The sequence below is a fragment of the Acinonyx jubatus genome, chromosome A1 (genome assembly GCF_027475565.1).
Source record: "Acinonyx jubatus isolate Ajub_Pintada_27869175 chromosome A1, VMU_Ajub_asm_v1.0, whole genome shotgun sequence".
Taxonomy (NCBI): Eukaryota; Metazoa; Chordata; class Mammalia; order Carnivora; family Felidae; genus Acinonyx; species Acinonyx jubatus.
Genome location: NC_069380.1, coordinates 165,722,056 through 165,740,903, shown reverse-complemented (window position 1 = coordinate 165,740,903; position 18,848 = coordinate 165,722,056). Strand labels below are relative to the sequence as shown.

The 18,848-nt window shown below is 40.0% G+C and overlaps 1 protein-coding gene across 3 annotated transcripts in view; it reads left to right on the top strand.

Moving 5' to 3' along the window:
- The window catches only part of FBXL17 (F-box and leucine rich repeat protein 17), a 493,271-nt gene extending 475,718 nt beyond the window's left edge, over positions 1-17,553 (top strand). For all 3 annotated transcript variants that reach the window (XM_027036588.2, XM_027036580.2, XM_027036579.2), the window contains one exon: positions 14,638-17,553. In XM_027036588.2, coding sequence (XP_026892389.1) covers positions 14,638-14,778 — 141 coding nt within the window. In that variant the 3' untranslated portion in view covers positions 14,779-17,553. The remainder of the gene's footprint in view (positions 1-14,637) is intronic.
- Positions 17,554-18,848: the final 1,295 nt, after the last annotated feature.

The following is an 18,848-nucleotide window of genomic DNA, read 5'->3' as shown; positions in this document are numbered from 1 at the left end:
AAAACTGAAAAGGACAAAAAAAAATCATGGGAAAGCTGTAGGGCAAATGGAAACGCAATGTTCAAGGTTAATGAAAAATGTTTGGGGTAACAGGGTTGATGAGAAGGGAGGGAGCCCAGTGGCATGGCATTGGCTGAGAAACCAGACCTCGCCAGAGGCAGCCTGGCTGGTTTGGGAAACCTCGGTGATAAAAAGTCGTGGTGGAAACCTCTGCAGTGTGTGTTAATACAGAAGTTCGGAGACAGAGGGCCTGAATTATGAGCAGCGAATAACATCATAAATGTAGCAATTCTCAAATGCCAAACCCTTGTGAAAAGCAGTTGGATGAAGAAATGCTGGAGCTTTTAAAAGCTCCCTTTCACTTTCTTTCTTTCTTTCTTTCTTTTTTTTTAAACTTCATGCAGAACTAATTTTACACACTGTTCATTTGATTTGAAAATGCCAGCGTCTGGGGTATCATTAAAGAGCGTTATTGAGGGAGCCACTCTTGGCAAAGCATTTGGCTTAAAAAGCCTATTTGTTCTTATGTCCCTGGAGAGTTGTAGATAGGAAGGAGAAAGTGTACCTCAATTTACCTAACGCCGCCCCTCTGCCTAGGCCGCGACCAGGTAGCTGCCCTTCTGTTGGGAGGAGGCTCCTTCTCCTTGGCCTCTAGAGGCGCCAGGAGGGTTGTGGGGGCCACATTACAGAAGGAATAGACGCAAATAGATTTTGAAAGGTCCACCCCAATGTCCTATGACCAAAGCCTCTTGGAATTTCTTTGATTTCTAGTTGACATAAATTAGAATTACACAGGCGTGAAGAGTCCGCCCAGAAAAGATCAGAGAGGCTGCTGGGGGAGGAGAAGCCTCTGTGTGATCCTATTGATTATCCAGCTGCCTTCAGGCCAGGGGCCTCTGCGAGGCTGACTATTATTGATCCACACCATGGAAATAATCGAATTAATTCATTTCTCATCAAACTACCATTGCCAAGACCTTTCTCCTCACCTGCTCCAATTCCTGAAGTACTTAGTCGAGGAGTGAAATAGATGATTTCTTTCAATAAGAAATGATTTCTTCAGGTCATAAGAAATTCTTGTTTTCACACAGAGTTCCTCATTTAAATGGTAGGGAGATTTAATCAAATCAATAAGAAGCCAACCCAGAAAGCAAGTAATAGAAACCAGTCATCTCTTTAAAGCCAGAAATCTACTTTACAGCCTTCAAATATCAAGGGCCAAGTTTTGTGTGCCCAATTTAATGTAAAAATATTCAGGAAAAATTGACCACTGCATTTTTCAGGAAGTAATTATGGTAAGAGAAAGCCTCAACAACCTAAATATTTCTGTGGAGAAAATGGAGTTTTTATCAGCTTGTTTAGGAATCAGGAGCAGGAAAGCCCTATGGGGAAAATAATATAGGGCTCTGTAACTAATACACAGAACTAACTGGAAAAATCAGTTTAAAGGAAAAATAATTTGTGGGGCGCTGTGTCCAGGACTGTTTGGGTAGCAATTCAGCCATGAAACAAAGTGTGTACCTGCAGGGACTCCCCTCTTCCCTGCCATTCATGCACAGCTGTTTCCAGATTGCCCATAGCCAAAACTGAGAATTGAAAATTTATGCCTTATCAAGGAAAATAAAGTGAAAAAACAAAACGAAACAAACCGTCCTGTGCTGATAAGGTGGGAGTGGTCTTGCCTGTGTTAGACTGTGCAGCCCAAGGCCTAGGCGACATAACCATTGCCCTGACAGCCCGTAGTCATGTGCTCAGAGGGAGAGGGAAGATGAAAAATGGTGACAGCATGGCTGGGACTCTAAAATCTGAACTGAAGTCCTTCGCTTGAAGTATCAGCATCTTGTTCCTTTTGCTGATAAAACAGTTTCTCCAGGTGATTTTCGCATAGGAACACTTTAAAACACATTTTTACAACCCTCTCCTGATTATTCCTGGTAATTGAAACAGAAAAACACATCAGCTGAAATTCGGAGGTTACCTCACAACCGCACTGTGGCAAAGCGCTCCCGTCTCCTCTTCTGCCAATCCTGGGCACCTGAAAAGCCTTCCCTGTATTTAAACATTAAACCAAGAAACACAGCATGGAGCTTTTATGGCAAAGGTTAAACTGGTAAGCACTGGTGTCAAACTGCTGGGTTTTTAAATTCTACCTACTTCACTTGACTGCCTGTGGACTTTGGACAGCTTAATCTCTAAAAGCCTCAGTTTCACCATCTGAAAAATTGGGATGTATTTACTCCATAGGGTTGTCATGAGACTAAATGAGGTATTGCAATAAAGCACTTAGCCCAAAGTCATGCACGCTGCAAGCCCTCAGTAAATGTCCACTACTAGTGCTATTATATTTATTCATATATACATATCTGTTCTAGAATCTGGTCTGTGATATTCAACCATGACATGAACTACCTGACTCATGATATTGTAGCCATCAATAGAAATTCACATGCGAAGATCTTACAGAGAAACACCAGGCCCCGAGACTTAGCAATTCTCAGAAACAAATAGAATCTATTTTTATCATAGCTAAAATTCATTAAGTAACAATTCCACTTATTATAAAGGAAGAAGAAACTCAGAGACCAATAGGTCTCAGTCCTTTGGGGTAAACAGAGTAAAGACTTGCCAAGTTAGAAGGCCACTCAGTGTGCAGGCTGGGACTTGTTTGGTTTGCTTCTTCAGGAAAATCGACATCAACCTAGAACGCTTTAAGGGAGAGTGCTGTAAGGAGCTGCTTATATTTTGCTCACTTCTATTATGGGAATGATGTATGAATTTTTTTTTTTTTTAGAAAGGAGGAAGCAGAGGGCCTACTGTTCCCCAGATGCTGGAGGAATAGAATGTTATGTTGGAGTTTGCCTGAAGGCACCAGGGAGTGTCATTGCTTTGTAGTAAATAATCTCCTTGGAACTTTGATTTGGCTTAAGTAATTATATGAAAGAATTAGATTGCAGGATCATATTATTTTTCTAATTTAGAAACAGAAAAGGTAACAGCAGTTTCTTAACAGGGTTCAGATTAGATCCCGGAACTCCTAAGCACCTGACTTCACAGAATAGAAACAAAGACAGCCCACAGTGGCTCAGGAGACTGAGGGACTCCTTGGGAAGGAACAGGCTCAGCCCGCACATGAAACCTGGCCATCCAGCAGCAGGTTTGCAGTGAAAGTTTTATTTGGCAAGTGGTTTTTCAAGAAAAAACCCAAACTCCTTCCCCTCTCCCAATTTTTATCTATTTTATCCATTTATTCAAGAAATATTTGTTGAGTGTGCTTGTTGGGTTCCAGTCACGGTGATAGGAGACGGGTCAGAAAAAACAGCGAACAAGGCAGTTCCTACCCCATAGGTAGGGGAGTCTCCTAGGGGAGACAGGCCAGCAAATGGGCAATTACAATGCAGTAAGACTGCAAATTAATTTTTGAAAGTGGTACCCCAAAGTAGATTTCTTCTGCATGAAGAACCTTGCTTTGACCCCACAACTTCTTTCAGCTGCATTCCTCTACAGTTGTATTTTCTGCCACTCTCCTATTAAACTCCTTTCTGCAAAGGATGGACTATGAACAGTCATCCTTCCTTTTTCACCACTCCTTACAGTCTTACTTCCATCCTCATCGCGCCACTGAGTCTGTTCAACATCACCAGTGACTTCCTTGTCACCACATGCAGCGGCCACTTCTCTGTCCACAATTGGTCTCATCCCTTAGCAGCTGCACACATATGGTAACCATGCCCTCTTTCATGAGAACGCTTTTCTCTTGCCTTCAATGTCACCACAATCCTGGCTTTTCTATCTCCATCTCCCATACTGCCTCTCTCATCTGTAAAGAGGGAATAAAAATAACACCCATCCCATAGACTATGAAGAGAATTAAATGAGTTAATGCATGTAAACTTCCTTACATGAAGCAAGCAAGGACCATTTGCAAGCAAGAACCATGTGGTGGTGAATTCCTACCTTCTTCATCCCCATCACTCTCCTCCTCACTAGGTTGTAAGATCCATGGATTTCTCCTTCTGTTATATTGCCAGACCCAGCCTTAGGGGCTGATACATAACAGTTACCTAAAAAATATGTATTGGATGATGGATGAATGGATTGTGTTTCTTATCTGCATTCTGTGTAGCTCCAAGGTTCTGAGGAGGTTCCTCGGAGTCTCTGGGAATAACAGAGCAGCTAAGAGGGCAGGGTGCCTGGTCCTTACCATCTAACTGACTTCAGCCAGAGCAACCCCACTTTTATTGCTTTGTTTATTTAGTTTACTTATTTGGTTTGTGTATTTATTTATTATTCTGGTTTGCAGAAGTATTGTACAGCTAAAAGCAAGTTTGAAAAACATTAGATCCCACTTCCTCCTGATAATTTTATAGATTATAAGAAGTATCTGGACAGAGGGAAATTAGAAAGGTAACACCTTGGATTTAACACCAGCTTCCTGTAGCTGGGGAATTCTGAGTGTAGCTGAAAGCCCCTGGGGTTCAGGACAGTCACAGACTGAGTTCAGGCATCTGCTGTGTGATTGGACTCAGCATCCTTCTGAGCCTCACCCTGGAATTCTCTGATTTATGTAGAGTCTCTCTTCTGAAAACCAGAAATATCACTTGTTTTCAGGCTTTTTAATCTACAGATTTACAGATCACTTTTATGCAGAATAAATTTTTGTTGGTAATAAATTTGTTTTAGGAAACGGGTCAAATCCATAAATTCTACCTGATGGCAAATGCCATTTTAGAAAGATATTTTTTTTTGGTCAGGTGTCCACTGGTGATTACCACCGCCCCAGGCTTTCTGTAAGAAAATAAAAACTGAAATCAAGAAAGCCATTAAGCATACAAGAAGACATTTTTAGTTCTGAGAGTTTTCTTTCTCGATTGTGTTTTTTAGCTTAACTTTGTGAGTTTAATTTAGAAACACCCAGATGTGTTCTATAAATACGTTGTACTTACCGCTCAGTTAGTGACTACATTAATTATCTTATTAGGGCCCAGTTTTTCTCAAATAGTCGATCTTTTGCTGAACCATTTAGAGAATTGCAGATGACTCACCAAGTAGCTATCTCCATCCTGATGTCCCACACAGGTCCGCTTTGGTTCTCATCTGTACCGCACATGCAAATCTATACTAAAAAATGTATGCATTTGTGCGCTAGGTCAATTCCATGGCCAGCGGTCAGTGGCCTCAGAGTGGCCTATGCAAGGCTCTGCATAGAGCTTACACTTGACTTGAAACATCCTTCTTGGTGGAGGATTGCTTGGAGAAACGGAATGAAAATGTCACTAATTTCTCTCTGACAGTCTGGTTGTTGGACTCCTGTCACACTAATCTCTAATTAGAGGCTTCAGGTTGGCGAGCCCCGATTCTCACTTAACACTGCAGGCGTTTCTGTGATCTTCATCCTCCCAGGTTCTTTGCTGCTTCCTCACTGTGCTAATTCAAGTGAATAGAAAGCAATGCTAGTGTTAACAGGCTACCCACATCTCATGAAAAAGAGACAGCATGAAGCCAGGCCTGTTGTGATATTGACAGAGCATAGCACTTCCAATCATTGCAGATTCTGAAATGGAATGACTGCATTTGACAAAGTTGACTGAATTTATGAGCCTGCCTCTGTCAGGTTCATTGCATTCTCAGTATCTGTCTCTTTCCATGCTTTGGGACTTTTAGATGAGTGTTTTGCCACCCAAGAGTAATATTTCTTACCTCTTTCTATTAAAAAAAAAAATCCATCCTTGAAGGCCTCAGGGAGGTTCATGCATGAAGCATAGTGCATTGTGGGTGGCCTGTAGACACCTGACTCCCATATGTAACAGGTAGCTTTTAGTCTCCAATAAAATGATCAATTTTTCTTCTTAAAATTATATTAAATACTTAGCCGTGCGTGCCCTGTCCTTCACCTTATGGGTGGTCCCTTGAGGAAGCACTACATCCATCCATGTATAGCTGGGTTCAGGGGAATCTTCCCTTCCATTAGCTATTGGAAAACTCAGGAGGTGGCCTCCTTGGGCTGTGCCCAACTAGAGATCCAAGACCAATGGTGACAGACAGGAAGCCAGTCTGTTTTTACCACATTCAAAGAATATACCTTTTGTTTCGGGTAGGGGTGAGTATTTGTAAAAAGATGGTCCAATAAGCTGTAGGAGCAACCATTTCTTTTCTCCAGAACCCCTGACTCAGTTTAATAGGGCAGCGTGGGAGGCAAGTGCTTACTTGTTGTCTTCAGATAATCTTAGTTCAGACTTTGCCTTCAGATTCCCAGGAGCAGAAATCACCTGTGCCCTCTGGGAACTTCACAGCTGAAAGCTTTAACCTAGTGGGTCTCAGCCCAAGCTGCACATTGGAATCTCCTGGAGAGTTGGGGGGTGGGTACTTTAAAAAATACTGGTGCCTGGGTCCCACTTCCCCAAGATGCAGGTACAGTTAGTCTGGGATATGACCTGGGCACTGGGGTTTTTAAAAGATCCCCAGGTGATTCTAGTGAGCAATTATGCTGAGATCCACTGTATTCTTATTTGTGTTCTTGTTTGCAGACATAGTTTAACTCATCCCACGTCAATAAATGTGTATCAAACATTTGTTATGTCTGAGTTGCTGTGGGGTTTGTGGTGAAGGGCCTTGGCTTGACTAAGAGAGACAGAGGGAAGGAAAGGAATGCGAAGTTGACTGTTGAGTAGAGACAAAGAGCAGGTGCTTTGGCTCACACCTAGAATCATTTTCACAGCTCTCACCAGTCTGGGAAAGACCCTTAATCTTCATTGTGGGCTCTGCCTGCAGCCTGTTCATGCATACTGAGCTACTGCTGTATCCTCCTCCAGACTTCTGGAAAGCTTAGCCTTGCTGCTGAAGAGAAAGAGTGTGAAGAGAATGAAGTAAGAGAGTGTAAAAGTCCCTCCAAATTTTTGGTGTCCTGGACCTCCCTGTTCTAACGTAGGGAAACATAGTAAGACATGGTATGTCACCCAAGCAGGGACATGAGAAATCCCTCTGCGAAGGGAGGAAAATAGAATCCCCAAAGAGAGCCTGCTGCATGTTGTTGGCTGTGCAGGGTCCTGGGAAAACCAATGTATCATCTGCTGTTTTATTCTTTTCTTAGTGTCCTATTTAAAATATTTTAAACTGCACGTAGATGACTCATCTCATTTACATGCAAAGTTGACATATTACTAGAATTCACATTACCCTTATTTTATCCATTTTAATATGTGCCCATCTCGGGGCCAGTGGGCACTTGCTTAAAGAGCAATTGGGCCTCTTTTGAATATGCATTGTCTGAGATGACTTTTGCTACACCTTGTGAATGCTGGGTTCCACTGATAGCCAGTACAGTTTCCCAGAGAGCCAGGAAACTCAGAGAGAAGCAGATTCCGGAGGTGTATTGCCCGACAGACAACACTCTGCCTCTGGGCTGCCAGGAGTCAGCCTCTGGGGCTGTTAGCAGTGAGTGACATTGCCCAGGGAGTCTGTGAAGAATGACAGACCAGTGTGAGGGCAAGAGCCCTGAATTAGGAGAGAGTAGTTGAATGTGCTATTTGCAGCCCCTTCACAGATGTACTGTGGGTTCCTTACTTTTCCCACCTGAAGATAGGGGGATCCATTTTCTTCACTCCCCTTTACTCAGAATGGAGCTATGTGAAGCAAGAACTACTGAAGTTATACACTTGAGTTTGCTAGATGAGCTGGAAAAACATTACCTTACAAAGCTTACAAAGTAAGGGACAGATTAGTGGTTTATTCTGGCTCATGAATGGGTTTCCTTTCTTCCCTGAATAATATGTGTGTATTTAACAAATGTGTACACAGGCTGATGCTTCCCTGTCCAGAAGTTCACTTAAATATTCCTTCTTTTGGAAAGCCTTTTCCAGCCCTCCTGGAAAAGGTCAGGTGCCTCTGTCCACAGCAATCTGCACTTCCCCTAGAAATCAATCTTCAAGCTTTGCTGTTGCTGGTATAATTGTCCATTTTCCTTGCTCCAAGGGGTCAAGAACCTTGTCTGTCAAGTTGGCCATTCTACCTCTGTCTGGGACACAGAAAAACTTGTTGATGGGCGGGAGACTGGAGAAAAAGCAATGCCTGTTTATGTCATGGGCAGTTGCCCTGCCAGAAGGTCCCTTGTTAGTTCTGCAGCTTCATCATGTTTCTATCATGTTTCAAAGTCTCGTGCAACCACAGCTGCACCATGGAATATTCCACAAGCAAAGTGAGATCTATTATAATTTACATTCCCACAGAGCAGCCATTTTGAAGACATTGTAAAGGACTTTGAAATGTGCTTATATGTAAATTGAAATCATTTTTTGTACCATAGATGGAAAAGGAATGTCAGTGAACAGTTTACTGGCCAGGTGATCAGCTAGGCCACAGTATGGCACTTCCTGTGTCTCGGTGTTACCTGTGTGCCAAGGCAACATGGCACAGTGCAGAGAACATCTTTGCTTAGGGGTCCTGGATTCAAATCCTAGCTTCCATTTACAAGGTACATGACCCTGTGTGAAATGCTAATCCTCTCTGAGCCACAGTTCATGTGAAATAAGGAGTATTAATGCGTATATGCCTGGAAAATAGTAGATGTTCATTGAATACTTTTCCCATTCCCTCCTTGCTAGAGTGGAGGCATACTTTCGTTTTGCCTTTATTGGTCATTATGGTGAAGAATTAACAAATTATGTTCAACTTTTTGCCAAAGTAAACCATGCTGAAGAGAAGAAATGTGTTTGATTTATCCCCTACCACACAAGTGCCTCATTCCGATGAGCACAGTGTTTCTCAGTGGGGGGCGTAGGACAGTTTGAAGAATTCTTCCTTGCCCAGGACTGTACTGTGAGTTGCAGTATTATTTTCATGCTATCTGGGACAACAAATTCCACACGTCACTGTGATGACAACACCAACGATAGCAACAAAAAGCTCCTTGGATTTCCATTTGCCCCCCAGGGAGCAGTAAAGGCAGGTAGAATTTCTGAAGCCCAAGAAATTGGGTAGCATTATTTTGAGGTAGCATCATTTTGAGTCAGGGGATCTGCCCACATTTCCCCTTCTGCCTCCAGATAACTGTGACATGAGAAGGCACGTTAAATGTCACAAAATTTCAGAATCTTCTGTGGGGCCCACCTGGGCCTGCTGCCCTGAGCAGGGCACTGACGCTGGAAGCAGAAGTGGGTTTTTGCAACGTTTTGGAAACAAGCTCATATCTAGTGACCAGTAATGTGTTTCTCAGTGTTATCCATCCAGTCTAGTGTGTCACTGATCTCCAGTAAGGAAGGCTGCCCTCATTTAACTCCAGTATGGCCTAGGCTTTTCCTTAGTACTGTCTGACAACAGAATGACCCAGCAGAAATTACTGAACCACCAGCATGAGCTACTTTGGTGTCCCGTGCCAAATTATTGGAAACCCGAGGGAAGGTGCATCTGGAAAGAGGCGCCCGGTGATGTCGGTTGGAAAGGAGAGTAACACAGAGAATTGCCTTAGGTATGAACTTCAAAGGATGAAAGGAGTTTGGAGCTGCCATAATGCCCAGACTTTAGAGACTGCTACCCCTGTAGTGGGAACAGTCTGGGAACAAGGTGAGGTTATGTCCACTGTTTCTGATGCAGAACTAATTCATGCTTTTGTGTTTACTCTGTACCTGTGCATTGAACAACTACTACATTAATTTAGTCAGCAAATATTTATTGAGTAGTTACTAGGTGCTAGGCATTCTATAGGTGCCAGAGATGTGGCAGTGAACAAAACCAACAAAAACTCCTATCTCATGAGCTCATAATCTAATGGGGGCGAGAATATGCCAGGCAGTGTGCAAAGGACTGAAAACAAAGAGATGACTCAAATACTCTTTGCTGTCAAGAAACACAGTCTAGCAATAGCGTAATACATTTTAATGTTATTGATATTTTCAGTAGTGGTCACCTTTGCGTGGAAACTTTCTCCATTTAAAAAAAATGATTTTTTTAAAAAGTGATTTTAAGTGGTTTATTATATTCATGAATGTGAGTTTCATACACTCAGGTGTCAAATATTTCCCCCCTCACAAGAAACGTGTCCTATTTTAAAACATGAGACAAAGAGGAAATAATAATCACTTCACATAAATGTTTTTTTTCTGAAAATTTTATCAGAAATAGCATTTTTTTGAATGGTAGGTATCATTGGGGAGATACTTCAGATTTGGGCTTGCACTTAGCTGGAACTTTCTGGGGAAAGTATAGATAAGGTGAAGGAATGAGTGTGATGGTCTAGAGAAATTGTTTGAACTGAATCTCCGAAGCTCGAAGAGTCTCTTCTCACCCTTCCATAGTAGTAACAGGAAGAGAATGAAACTATGGTATGATTTACCTTAATTAGCATAGCAATTTACCTCACATTTTCAAAAAGTGCTAATAGATGTTAACTCAAAATAGATTAAAATACCAGACAAATTGCTACTACCTTGAAAAGAGTTATAATAATTTTGAAAATGTAAATTATGGTTATGCAGTCTTTGGAGAGAACTATAAAATCCAATCTTTCTTATATTTAAAAAATAACCTGTGGTACACACTTTTTTTTTCCTTTAATCACAGTAATTTCTTCAAATGACACCACTGCATATTTCTTTAGGAAGATAGGCTGCATTTTTCAAATCTCAAGTGTAATATAGGAGTTGCCGTTGATGGTTTTCAGCAAGAGGAAAAGAAATTGAATACAGAAAACCAGGGATCATGGAGAAATGTAAAAAAATTAATCTATGTTCCCTTTTTATATTACACACATTTTATGAGTTGGAACAGAGAATTGTTCCTTTCAGTCTAGCAAGTGGAGTTGTGCATGACAAAATGTCTGCAGAAATGTGTATGTAGGCGTAACAATTTAAAATGCTTTGGACCCTCCTGGTGTCTAACGCTGAACTTTTTCTCTAAGGCACCAAAGTGCTTATGGATTCTATACAAAGAGGTGAGCATAATTTGTACTTCTGAGGAGTAAATGAAAATAACTTTAGTATAAAATTTGTCACACTGTATCGCCAGGAGACACTATAAGTAAAAGATAGAAACTTCCCTAGTGGGAACACATGTATTTCCCCTGAATAGCTTCTACCGAACAAAGCTCTAAAATGGAATATTTGCATTTTCCCCTTTGCTTTGTTTTCTAGAATTTACAGAGCACAGTTAGCAAAAAGGTTACTTAGAAGACATATTATATCCACAGAGGATTGCTGGTTTAATTCAACTATACAAAACCAAGTTACTGTCTATTCTTGCCCATAACCTTTGAAAGCCAGAGACCTAACATACTCTGTATTCTCAGCTATGGGTATACCTTACTTTAGGCAACTGAAATAGGTAAATTGAATTTTGGTAAATCAAAGTATATATACAATATTGGCAGAGAAAATCAGTTAACCTGACCGTGGATGCCTTTACCAAAGTGAATAATTATCCCCTAATTTATATACTTCATAAATTTATGTTTATATATCAGGTTTGCTTAAGGTAAATTGTATCTCTCTTCCCACAAAACAGTTACCACATAGAGATTTTTTTTTTCTGTGTTTAAAAATTGGACCTCCAAAACAGATTGCCTGTCAATCCCTAGGTATCGGACTTTGTGCGAGCCCACATGTAGATCAGAAAAGAGGCAGCACAGAAGACAGTGCCCATCTTTACAGTGGGTTTAAATGTTTTCTCTTCTCGGTTTTCTGTTATCTGTTTTCCTGGTCACTGTTCCTTGAATACTGAGTGGTCTGGACTTTCTTCCCTTGCCATGCATCCTGTCTGACCAAATGACTTCAGTTCTTTCTTAATGAGACCTGCATCCTTATGGGTTTGTTTATGACAGAAGGGAGGAAGGTAACCTAACAGCAAAGTGGGGAACATCAGGTAAAGAAAAGGGAGGATTTTCTGAAAGTAGATATTTAAAACCTGCACTGTTCCATTAAGGAAAGTTCTGGAATCACCTCCAGAGACCAATAAGGTAGAATAGACTCTTCCTGTGTATGATGTATGTTTTAAAGCTTACTTCTCACCCTGTGATTATTTTATTTTGAACACTACAACTAATGATACCAAGGTTCACTTCTGAAATATCTCAGAAACTGAACAATATGGAGCATCACGACAGAGAATCGGTCACCCTAGCGTATCGTTAATTAACTCATGCACCTAATAACCATTTACCAAGTGCCTGCTCTAATAATAAGAGCTACCATTTGGGGACCTTTTTAAGTCAGTCACAGTGTTAAGCATATCATTACACTTAAGCCTTAGAACAATCCTGTTACTTTTAAGTAGTTTTATCCTGTGTGTATAGTTGAGGAAACCAAATCTCAAAGAAGTAAAGTGAAACGAGGGTTCAAACCTGTTTCTGGTTGACTCTCAAGTCCATGGTATGAACCACAGTTGCCATTTTTCTTCTCTACGTTGCACACAGCTTGACAGCCTTAAAGGTAAGAGACAGTCCCTGGTCCCCAGAGGCTCTTCTTATGCAGGTGGAAGCCATAGGCAAGTAAAGAGATGATTACACAGTGAGAGTGCTTAAATAAAAGAAAGAACCATGCAGGGTGCCCACCACAGGTGCACAGAGAAGGGGGTACCTAACCCTACCTTTCTGGGAGATAGGCTTGCTTCGGGAAGGCTTCTTGAAGGAGGGAATTCCTGAGCCAAATAAGAGTTCCTCAGGGAATTGGTCTTTGTGTGATTAGTATTTAATGTCTGGTTTTGCCTTGCTCTTGAGTTTCCATTTCTTACTTGCCTTTTGATATTTTTTTTTTTATCATTCTTTCACTAATAACTAGGCCTGACTTGTGGGTACAAAAATGATCATGGCTCTTGTGGATTGTACATTGGGGCAGGAGAAACAGATATTAAATTAAGTAATTATAAACTAACTTTATAAGTGTTATGAAGACAAAGTGGGCAATGTTAGAAGAGTAAATAACCTAAAAGCCTTACCTAATTTGGGGTGGGGGGGAGCAGGGATAGGGCAGTGAAATGACATTGGGGAAATGACACTGAAGCTAAGAACTGAAGACTAAGTAGGAAGTAGGCATGAAGAGAGGGCTTTTAGGGGGAAGTGGGTTAAAAAGTATTCCAGGTAAAGAGAATAACATGTGCAAAGACCCTGAGGCCAGAAAGAACTTGAACAGTTTGATCATCTGGGATTAAGTCAGGTGACTGGAGTATCAAAAATACGCTACCGAGATATATAGAGCCAGATGGCACATGGCCTTCTTAAGTGTACTGTCTTAGGCTGCCTCAACCCAAGCAAAACTTAGATCATAAATTTAAATTAAAAAATTAAAAATGTTGCATAAGATCCTCTTAAGGCCATCAATTCATATTCTCAACTCTAATTTGTATATCAGTTTTTCTTTTTTACTTTAAATGATTTTCTTCTTGTTTTTGAAAACAATGTTATACATCATAACTATCACAAAAAGAATTAACTACATGGTTTGGTTGAATTTGGAGTGAAAGTTGATTTAATACAAGCAAGTCTTGAATAGAGAGGTGTTCTGACAGATTAAGTATCATCAGTGCAATGTTGAAATATCAATTCTCAATAAAAAAAAAAAGATTATATATAACAGTTTTCCAAATCACCCAGAAAACATCATGTTATCTCAGAAAAGTGTAGACGACTGAATGTCATGGTCGTCATACTTCTAAGCAGGCTTTCAAAGCAAAAAGCAAGGGTTTGATGTTGTTTTAGGCATTTCTCGGTGGTCCTGATCTTTTTCAAGAATGGACAGACATGGAGAGGGAGCACAAAATTATGTATCATAAGCACCTTCTTTCAGACCAGCTTACTCAGTATAAATGAAATATTGATGCATTTGAAAATGCCCAAGTGTTCAATAAAGATTTTAAATAAAGCTACCTAAAAGTTGTGGTTCTTAGGTTAATCATTTATTTATCTAAAGGATGAAGGAAGCTGTCTACTTCTGTGATATGAACTGCAATCAGCTTAAAAATAATTGACAAATTAATCCCTTCACAGCACAGCAATTGTAAAGGTGTTAGTTTTAATTAGGCCTGTCTGATTGCCTTGTCTAATCAAGAATCAAGGTGGTATCTTTGATGGTTAAGGTCTATTGGGGCCATCCCTGACCTGCCAGCCATGTATGTTTTAATTATTGATTCCTCACATTTCAGCCCTTTTCACAAAGGGACTTGAAGTTTGCAATGCCTTAACATTTAAAGGGAAGAAAAATAAACATTTCCCCCAACACTTCCATCTAGATTCCTGTGGATCCTCTCTACCACTCTACAGTTTTGTCCTAAAAAAGCTGTCAGGTTGATGATGTAGCTAAATGCACATTAGAATGCTATCTCCCTGCTGCCTCTCCTCCCAGGCACTAGCTTTTCAGTGGGCATTGTTAAGATCTCAACAAGTCGCTATCATTTATGCTTCTAGAAAACACATTTGATTTCTTGATATCCTATGTCTTCTTTAAAAAATCCCTGAGGGTGAATGTAGTACTCAGGAAATCGGGAAGGTCAGGCAAAAAGGGACACATACCTTCTCACAGAACACTGGCTCACATTGCTGATGGGGAATGAGGTGAGAGTTCCTGTTACCACCATTAGCACATCAGTCAGAGGACACGGGCAGTGGGCGGTCTCAGCCATCCCGTCCTGTGCTTGACGATGGCTCTTCTTTGGTTGCAGGTCAATGAAGTGACAGTGGAGCAGCTGGTGCAGCAGTACCCCCACATCACCTTCAGCACGGTGCTGCAGGACTGCAAGAGGACCTTGGAGAGAGCCTATCAGATGGGCTGGACCCCCAACATGTCTGCTGCCTCCTCCTAACACTCCTGCTCCCGCGTAGGTCCACTCTGATCAGTCAGCAGGGCGGAGAGGAGCAGGAGATTTGGGGCAGGCGATCCCTTGGAAGGGTTTTAACTGTTCCACGTGTACGGGTGTACCCGAGTGTGTATATTTGTGTCTTGTTTGCATACTGCATAGCATAAGCGCAATTGCTATTTGTTCCCAGGTGAGCTGGGGTTCTTTTTTTTTTTTCCTTAAAAATTAAAGATTTCAAAAGCCACACACACCTTTTAGTTTTTAAGTTCAAAGACTTGTTTCTCTAAAAATTTTTTCTTCCTGTAGAACCAAAAAAACATCGGTCTATTATTTTGAGCTTCTAACTACTGCCTCTTGAAGACACCCCAAAATAAATGCAACTGTCTTGTCTTTTGATGGGATAGAATCGTGCACTTCTGATGATCACCAGACCAGAAGTGATGTTGCACTAATTGGAAACCGGGAAACCAGTACCCTGCAAAATTTCAAGCACGTACACACATATATGTTCTTACACTCCTTCATAAACATGCACACGTGCGTGCGTACACAATTCCAGGGCAGTTTCTTTCTAGACCATTTTTGACACAGGGGCGTTCCTCCAGGTCACTGAGGAAACATGTCATCCACTGTGGCTCTGCCTAACTCACTGTATCCACAGATGGTCAACTTGCTATCTGGAGATGATGTAGGGACTAGAGAGAATTAAGCCTTCGGTGAAGTTTTTATATGGAGGCAACAATCTGAACTCCCCTGGCCAGCTCACAAAAGTTAATTATTCATTATTTTGCAAATGTGTTCTGTTGAGTCCTGAATATTTCAGTGAAGTTTTGTGTTAACGTTGTGTTAGCTTTTATTTCATGGATAGTAACTGGTCCAGATATATTTTAATGATATTTGGAGCTAACTTTAGCATTCTCCACATTAAAGGCACCAATGTAATTAATAGTGTGCAATTATTTAAAAACAACCCTACCGATCATTTAATTATTTTTTTGTTAATTTTGGTAATTATGAACATGTATTTCTGAAATTCGGAGGTAGTCACATGAATAGAAAATTAATGAGTGAGATATAAGTAGACAATCTTCCTATTACTTTCTTTTTTTCTTTTCTCTCTTTTTTTTTCTTTGCTTTGCTTTGAGCTTTAGAACAGGTTTTATGGATATATGCATGTTATTTTTGAATAGTTCTTGTGCTACTGCAAAGATCTATTGCTGGTTAATGTATGAGTTAAGAGGAAAAAATTAGAAAGTCTTTTCATTAAGATTTTGTTTACACTTGTCAGAAATAAGCATTTCTTTGTTTAAAGATTGCCAGCTTTCAGTTAAGACAATATCGATAAGTAAATGAATATGTGTTTTGATTTCACACATCTTTACAATTAATTCATAGTAGGGACTCAGGCTCAAGTAAACTTGCCTGTGTCTAGATTTATAATCAAGACCACAGGGAGCCTTTTTAAGCTAAAGAGTGATTATCTTTCACAGTAGAGCTAGATACAAAACCCTGACTTGTGAGTTTGCTATTTATTCTCCCCCAATGTGGACATAACTGGTTTTTTTTTTGGTCTTTAACAGATATACTAAGGTTTGAGTTTCACTTTCTGTAAGCCCCAATATGGCTAAAATGATACTAGCTGTAAGAAACAAAATATAGCTTTACATTCAAATACTATTCACTTATTTATAAAGACTCCTTTTTTGTAAACACTGTTTCCTTTGATTACGTCAACATGTTTCTGATGTGGCATTGTTTTGCTTTTAATCCCAATCAGTTAAGAAAATCTACTTAGTAAGCACCAAGGGTATTTTTTCCATCACTAGATAACTAATTTAATTTGAAAGGAATACAATTTGTGTAAGATTAAAAACTTTATTATTAATAAAAGAGTTCGTCTTGCACATCAAATAGTATTGTTTTCATATTCATTTCCCCACCACTGAAAAATATTTTAATTCACAACATTTTAACTGGTTTTTAATCCAAAACTAATTTATAAGACAGTATGTATAGAAATAGTAGCTTGAGTGAATAAGCAGAAGTTTAATTTTTATATACGTCACACTATATTTTAAATAGTTAAAAAAAAAAAAGAAGGGAGAGCCATTGATGATATGGATGGTGCCATTTCAGTTCAAAGTTGTCATCTTTAGAGTGTTACAGTTTGCTTGTCAAATGGTTTCAGAAGTGTAAAATTGATTTTTTTTATAATGTTGCGTTGTTTGAATCTCAAATACAGCACTATAACATGCTTTAGCTTGGGGGTGGGGTGGGGTGGGGAACTTGCACTTATTCTTTAAGATGTTGACTAATCCAGAAAGCCTGATGCAACATAACCTGGAAAACTGCTTTGGTATATTTGTAGAAATCTGTAGAAACATCATATCCAGCCTCAAAGCATTAATCTCAAAAAAACAACCAGAAAAAGAAAAAAAAAAGCATCACCTTGAGTGATCCTGTGATGGTTGTTGAATGTGTTCTCATTAAATGCTTTGAAATGAGGCTTAAAATGATTTCTGGGCAATATAGTTTCTTGTTTTGCTTAGAATGTCATAAATATACGTGAACACGTTTAATGCAGGGCTTTGTATCCTCTCCAAAATGTCAACAGTATTTTCAGAATAAAGACTATGAAATATATTGCTGTAGTGAAAAATTCTGGTCCTTTGTCTTTAATGTCTTTTTGAGTGGATAAAGGAAATCCACCCAGTTTGTAGTTTCTATATTTCCGTGAATCTTTTGACCTTGCAATGGGTTGCAATAAAAGAGAAACAAAATGCTTTGTCTTTTGTTTTATTTTAGAGATAATAAATGGCCTCCCTGTTGCTGGTTGGGTGTGATGCATGCAGCGGTCCACGTCCTTGTGTGTTTCACTCCTGACTTTATGTTGGTTTGACTAACCAGGATAATGAACAAGACTGGGTTTAGGAGGTTCTAATTTGGCCAGTGATTACTGAGATAGATTAAAACCTTAAGGGTTTAAACAAGTGGTTTGTTTAAAATCCCATTCCCTAAACAGTCATTCATTTGCTTTGCCATTTATTCCATTTTTCAAAAGTAAACAGTTAAATTTATTGAGTAAAAAACATGTACCCAGCACTGGTCATTTAAAGATAAATAAGACTTATTCCCATCCTTGTTTCTCATAGCCTAGCAAGGAGACATTCTTGAAAACTAGCAATGGCAGTGGAGTACAGTAGGTGTAATAATAGGCATAATTAGAGGGCACACATGAGACAGAGTAGCAGCTTTGGAGAGGAAGAGCTTCACAGAAGAGGTACTTCTAATGAGGGCTGAAGGAATAACAGGAATTTACAAACTTAGTGTGGGGAAGGAAGGGAGAGCAAACCTGGAAGATGGAAAAGTATGTGCAAAGTCATGCAGGAATGAGACAGCAAGGCAAGTTCAGGGTGTAACCAAGTTAAGGTAGGTAGGTAGACGGCCAAGTGAAATAGAAAAGTATGTTCTGTAGGGGCAGAGAGTAGAAAAAGCCTCTACAGAAAAACCAAGCCTAATCATAAACTTTTCATGGACTACTAAAGAGATTGGATTTGTACGGAAGGAAGATCGTTTCCACTAGAAAAGTCTTGCCCTAAATTCTTTCAACAAGTAGAAATTTAAATGCAGGACTTCTATTTCTGGCAATATGTGAGAATGAAGATCCTGAAAGATTTTCTGCTATGTAACCTCTGAAATTTTTCAGTAAAATAATTTTAAACCCTTTTACCTTTAGAAAAAAATTTAAGTTTATTCATCTATTTTGAGAGAGAGAGAAAACACATGTGCACACAAGTGTGGAAGGGAGGCGGGTGGGGGGAGAGGGACAGACAGAGAGAGATGGGCAGAGAAAGAGGGAGAGAGAATCCCAAGCAAGCTCCACACTGTTAGTGCATAGCCCGACCCATAGCCCAACACCGGGCTAGAACTCACAAACCCTGAGATCATGAGTGGGACGCTTAAACGAACTAAGCCACCCAGACACCCCTTTTTAAACGTTTTTAAATGACTAGCTGTGCCTGCAAGAAAGCAAAAGGAACCCCTTGTGACCAGGAACAGAGTAGGGACATCCATCA